At 38.1% G+C, this 6,000-nt stretch overlaps 1 protein-coding gene across 1 annotated transcript in view; it reads right to left on the bottom strand.

Annotated features, from left to right (window-relative positions):
* Positions 1-4,130: 4,130 nt before the first annotated feature.
* The window catches only part of SUPT3H (SPT3 homolog, SAGA and STAGA complex component), a 282,918-nt gene continuing 281,048 nt past the window's right edge, over positions 4,131-6,000 (bottom strand). Inside the window, exon 12 of the mRNA XM_082307715.1 lies at positions 4,131-4,339. Coding sequence (XP_082163841.1) covers positions 4,298-4,339 — 42 coding nt within the window. The 3' untranslated portion in view covers positions 4,131-4,297. The remainder of the gene's footprint in view (positions 4,340-6,000) is intronic.

Below are 6,000 nucleotides of genomic sequence, written 5' to 3'. Positions count from 1 at the left end.
CCTGCGGAGGGAAGATGACTCAGAGCTGAGAGTGTCAGTATGGATTTGGGAAATCCAGGTTTTCTGAACCATCCCAGGTTTCCCAACATGGGCCCAGTTATTTAGCCTTTCTGTGCCTCAGAAGAAACGGAGACAACACCACATTATTATTTCAAAGTGGTGCTGCAGGCATAAATACATGAAAGACTGTGAGGCACTCAGATATTACAGTAATCAAAGTCATACAAGTACCAAAGATTGACAGATCACATCTTCACAAAATCAGTAACAAAATCTGCAAAGCATCTGGATGAAGGCTAGTCCAGAAATACACAGATATTGGTATAAGACTCTTGTGCCAATATTTCTGTCTGATAGGAATTAAGATGAATTATCAATCACAAATATAGAAAAGGGCTATGAAATGTAAAATGAAACTGCATTATTATAATTTTAGTTCTTGATTTTCCTTATTTATCTTTCCAGCTCTCTTCCACTACTAATCTATCTTGTTTAGGAAAAATAGTATGTAAGTATAGTGGAGCTTGATTACTGAGAATGGCTATTAATGTAGTGTCTCAGAGTGCTCTCTAGACAGTTAAAAGGCTTTTAACAGTAAAATATGAAGGTTTCCTTCAAATTTGCAGTCATTTGCCTTTTAAAAGTTTGTTTCAGTTGCCAACATTTCAGTGATTTATAGAAGTCAAAGTATCTGATTTTTGTCTCCCCACAATAGATGAGAGCTATTTTTTCTTATTATTTTGTAAAAGCAACATCATTATCTTAAGCAGAAAAAAAAAAGTTAAAAGCTACATTAAAGATACAACTTTCAAAATAATTTTTGAAGGCATCTGGCCTTATTTAAACCATCAAATTTACATTCAATTCCTTCAGGGATGGCTCCAGTGCTTTGCGCTGGCTCGGTGCCCTCTGAATAAAGCCCTGGATTTAACGCATGCCACCACCGTGTTTCGCTAGCTGCACCGCCGCTCAGTGTAGATATATAGTAGAGGTATAAAAAGCCTAACTTTGGACAAGATGATTCACTTAGGCAAAAAAAAAAACCCCTGTAACAATGTATGTTTCAACCAGAGGTTAGGCTTGTGACTAATGTCACTATCTATTTATTCTTAAATTATTAGTAGAAGTGTTTATGTACTATGAAATGTTCTGTATGAGCTAGACGGGAAGCTATAAAACATTTTATGAGATCTACACACGGCTGATGGCAGAACGCTAATACAACGCTAAGTTTCATCTAAATTCAAGAATTGCCAGAAAAAAGTTTTTTTTCCCCCCAGTGAGATCTTCACTTGACAAAGAGAAGGGTACTCTGAAAACCCAGGGGGCCAAATTCTGCAAGGTCCTGAGTGTCTCCGGAGAAATATGGAGCACTGTCAGCTTCTCCCGATTTCCAGACAAAGGCAAGAGCCTTTTAAAGGGCTTTATTTTCTCCGAAGAAAGCCTGAGGAAGGACAGGTCAGGAAATGAGATGAAGCCCCATTAGAAATCTGCGTCGTGCCTCCCTCACCTCTGACAATTTTCAAGCTGAAATATTAATTATCCCTGTTTTGTGGATGGCTGGACTGGGGAAACCAAAAAAACCTAGGTAACAAACCACACAGCAAGGCAGATGTTGAACTGTGAGAAAATCGCATACTCCTTTAAATATTACGCAGTCTTATTCCTACTGAAATTGTTACTGTTTCCCTTCTTCAGGTAACTAATAACGTGTTAAATAATCAGCACAACCTGATTCACTTACTATAAATCCTTGCTAAGAATCAAAATGATTTGCAAGTTGAAATTACACAAGCACAAAGCTATTCGTATGCAGCTATTAACTGAATCTCAAACTGGTTTTTATACATATAATAAAGAAAAAAGTTTAAGATAAAATGTGAAGTACCAGTTTAAACAAATATCTCCGCTTCTGCAGCACGTAAAGCGGTGCCAAGACACGCTCTGTACGCAGCACGAGTCTTAGTGGTCTCATGTTTGTTTGAAACAGTTAAAGAAAACTCTGGAGATGAGAAAAAAGCGATTACTTCCCAAAATAAGAATAAACTGGGTTAGTCCAAGATAGGGAGACATAACCTACCTTGTTGTACTTTAAATTCAGCTCACTGCTTTATGCAGAGAAGTGAAAGGTTATTATATGGGTTTACTGGGCAAACCCAGATTTTATAAATAATTGCCTGTCAGACTGTTCAAGATAGACAAACATACAGCAGACCAACAAAAACATGATCTGTCATATTTCTGAGAGAAATGTATGTTGAGTCTTCATTCTCTGGGACTTTAAGTAGACCAGTAAAAAATAAGTGCCAGTATTTTTCCTGCTTATGCATATTTTAAAATGTAAAATCTGGGAGAGATACAGCTACGGAAGGAATTTTGATTCCAGTACCCAGTGCCTGAAATGGTTTCTTCTGTCTATATCCCTGCAGATCGAAACCAAATACAATAAATGCTGGTGTCCTTTTAAAAAGTCTGGATGTTTACAGCAAGCATGTAATTTTCCATGATTAAGGACGCCAACAAAAATAAGAGTGATGATAAAAAGAAAAGTTTAATCATATATTTCAAGAAGCACAGATGGAACATCAGAAAACTTCCCCCCCTCCCGTTTAATACGCTGCATTGTACACATTACTTTTAGTCCTTTATACACAATTAATTCCAGAAAACAGAAGTGCAAGCAGGTAAAAGAAAAAAGCAGTTTATGAATGGCAGTAATATTTGATGTACAAAGTTCACTTCTACAATATTTTGGTTGCAAAGAGAAAAGACATTTTTCTGTTTATTTAAAATATATATTTTTTTTTTTTTGAAGTTTTTGCAAGCAGGTCCAGGAAAGCAGGGCAACAAAACCACTTACAAATGACCACAAGAGCATACAGTGGGAGTAAAAGTTGAGACCTCGCATACTAAGCACAAAGGAGGAGGACGGCTGCACTATATAAAAGTAATATTTTGCTGATCTCCTCTCAATCTCTTGAGTGCTCTGTCTTAATTTGAGGTTTAAGTTAGATTTCAAGCCTGGGCTAAGAGCGGCTGAAGCAGACCCCTGGGCCACGGGGGTACCACAGGGACACCAGCAGGACATGCCTGTAAATCCTGGGGATGGGCTGAAGCATGAGCCCTTTTCTCTGGTCAAGCATCATCGTGGTTAGCTCTATATTTGTACAGTTTTTATGGGAAGAAATGAATGTGTTTGTGAGGCCAGCAAAGGCTGGAGGAGCAGGGGACGGGAAGAAGCATAGAGGGAGGGACTGAGATTTAAAAAAATAAATCGGAAAACAAACAACGTGAACTAAAATATAAAAAAGGCAAAAAAGAGCCCATTTCTTCTTTAACCAAATCCAACAGTAACACTGCCTTTGTCAACACCAGAGACAACATCTGCTTCCTGCAGCAAACGCTGAGCAAGTACATAACATTAAGCCTTTGCCTAGAACCACTGAGAGACACAGTTATTTAAATACTTTAGGATATATTTTTCTGAATAGGGGCCCAATCCAGTGCCAAATCACTGCGAAGGCTTTCCTTGATTTCAGAGAGCGATGGCTCGAGCCCTAGCAAAGGCATGGAATAAAAATAGAGATGGCAATCTTGCGAATTCGGGGCTGAGCACTTAGCCTGTCCTTGGGTCTGCAAAGAGACAGGTCTCTAACTGGTAAAGTACCATGTACCTGAACTTTTCTCCGAGTATCTTTGGATCTGAACTCGCTATCACTGTCATCAAAAAGCCCCTTACTGGATTAAACTGGGTTGCGCTGTCTGAACGCTTAAACATTATTTGAGAGAAATCAGTGGAAAATAGTGGAAAAGTTTTTCTTTTGGTAAAAATCACAAGGAAAACCTATATAATCTTTATATAACCTATATAATCCTATATAACCCGGTCTATCTCTGGCCTCTTTCTGCCCCATCCTGCTTTACAAAAAAACATCCCTAGGAGACGATACAGACTTCCAAGCACTTAAATAAAAATGACATCGCATTTCAGAAAGAGGCTGACAGCAGCAAGTCCCCTGCAAACTTCAGCATTGTCTGATCTGCATTCTTGTCCACCTACACGCTATCCCAAACATCCTGCCATTAATTAGCTAAATGTTCCAGCTAGTAAACAAGAATAACGATTGAGGGGGCTGGAAAAAGAGACAGAGTCAGCCAGCAGATAGTCACAACAAACCAGCCCACTCACTGGTACACGGAGACATCGGAGCTTGTATTTTTTTTTTCTTCCATGGAGGGGAAAAGAAAATCACCTTAATAGAACACTGCCTTTCCTGTTGCTGCAGCCACATCCATATTAGCAGGCGAGAAAAGTCATCCCGTTTCTGCGGTAGGCACTCTGTCAAAGAAAGAGAAAATCTGTAATGAATTATCACATCAACTTAAACAAGGGAAGAAGGCAGAGAGAAAGGCAAGGCTTTCTTCCTGTTTTGTAGCCTATTCTGGCTGCAATCTAATAGTGTGCTTAATCTGAACATTTCTGGTGGGGAAGCTATAAGCAACCACTTTGTCTATTAAAAAATCAGTGTGGTTAACAAGTGGTTAGTGACTCCATTTCAGGAGAGCGAGAGATATGCAAAAATGTAACATCCTATTTCGTTAATTGCCTGCAAAATAGATGAGGCCAAAAATACACTATTATGCTGAATCTGTTTGTCCTTTATAAGCATGTGTTCTCTATTCGCTATGTTCAAGCATCATTTCTAACCTATCTTAATAGTCTATAAATTACTGAATAATTACAGTTTTCCAAACCTAATTTATAGTCTGAGTCTAAAGCTATGTAAACAGACACTGGTATAATCCCCACCCCCCAAACCCAAATGAATCTCAAAGACCCTCTGGTCAGTACAAAATAATTTGATAGCCCATATATTGTAACCTGGGATCAAGTGTTTCCAATGGTAAAGAAACACAAGAGTTAAATAGCATTTGAGAAGAGAATTTTAAAAGATCCTGTGACACTGTCTTACTAAAATACCTTTCATGCATTTTTAACATCTCTTTCTGAATCAATATAGGAAACTATGCCTTTCTACCCCAGGCACCCTGGAAACCCTATATCTTAAGGGGATGTTCTCAGTTTTAAAATGTATTGTGCTTTTTTTGTGTGATATTAATGATCTTCAAAAAGGAAGGGAGTTTAAATACTTTTGCTTTATTTGGTTCACCTTCAGCAGTCGTTCAGTTTTGAAAGTGAAAATACAGTCATCTACTTCACTACAGTTAGTGCTTCGTCAGATTTATTTTGTACCTCTTAAGCTCAAGCACTTAGGAAGTGCCATATATAACTACCGTTTTCAGTGGCTCTACCAATTTCCTAATTAATTTCAGCGAGATCAATTTTTCCTCTCTTAAACCAGAATTAGAAGAGAATCATTAAGAGCAAAGGATAACCTCAAACAACTTTGTATATCAATAGTATTTATACTGAACTGTAAGGAAATAGTTTCAAAAAGAGCAAGCGTGTATTCAAAGAGACATTTACAGACACTGAATATGCAAAAGGAAATATGTACAAGATGTTCATTACAGCATCCTTTACATTAACACCATACTTCAATACCGAGGTCTAGCAGCATATGGCATTAAAGTCAAAGAGCAGAGTATTAGCTCTGGGATGGATAGCCAGTCATCAGACACGACAGTATCACCGCAAACAAACAAACAAAAAATCCAAAGACTCTATACCCAAACACGAAATGCACAATAACAGACCAGCCAATAATTTTGAAAGGATCCAATATATTCCCACAACCACAAGCAACAAGTCCAAGGGAGTTTGGATCTGCAGCTTGCCCAAACCATTATGGCTGGCACTTTGAAGTAGATGCAAAAGTAATGTTTTTAGCTCCTTGACCCCGATATTTTTACCGAGCTTTATAACCCAAGTGACAACCTTAAACATATAAACACAAAATATTCAGGGCTATTGTGCAGTTTGCTTGAAGATAAATGAACCCGAGTATAAAGTTGGATCCACATGAAAGGCAAAAGGTT

Source organism: Platalea leucorodia (genome assembly GCF_965183815.1).
Source record: "Platalea leucorodia genome assembly, chromosome: 3".
NCBI lineage: Eukaryota > Metazoa > Chordata > Aves > Pelecaniformes > Threskiornithidae > Platalea > Platalea leucorodia.
Note: the sequence above shows the minus strand (reverse complement) of the source record. Positions and strands in the feature narration are given on the sequence as shown.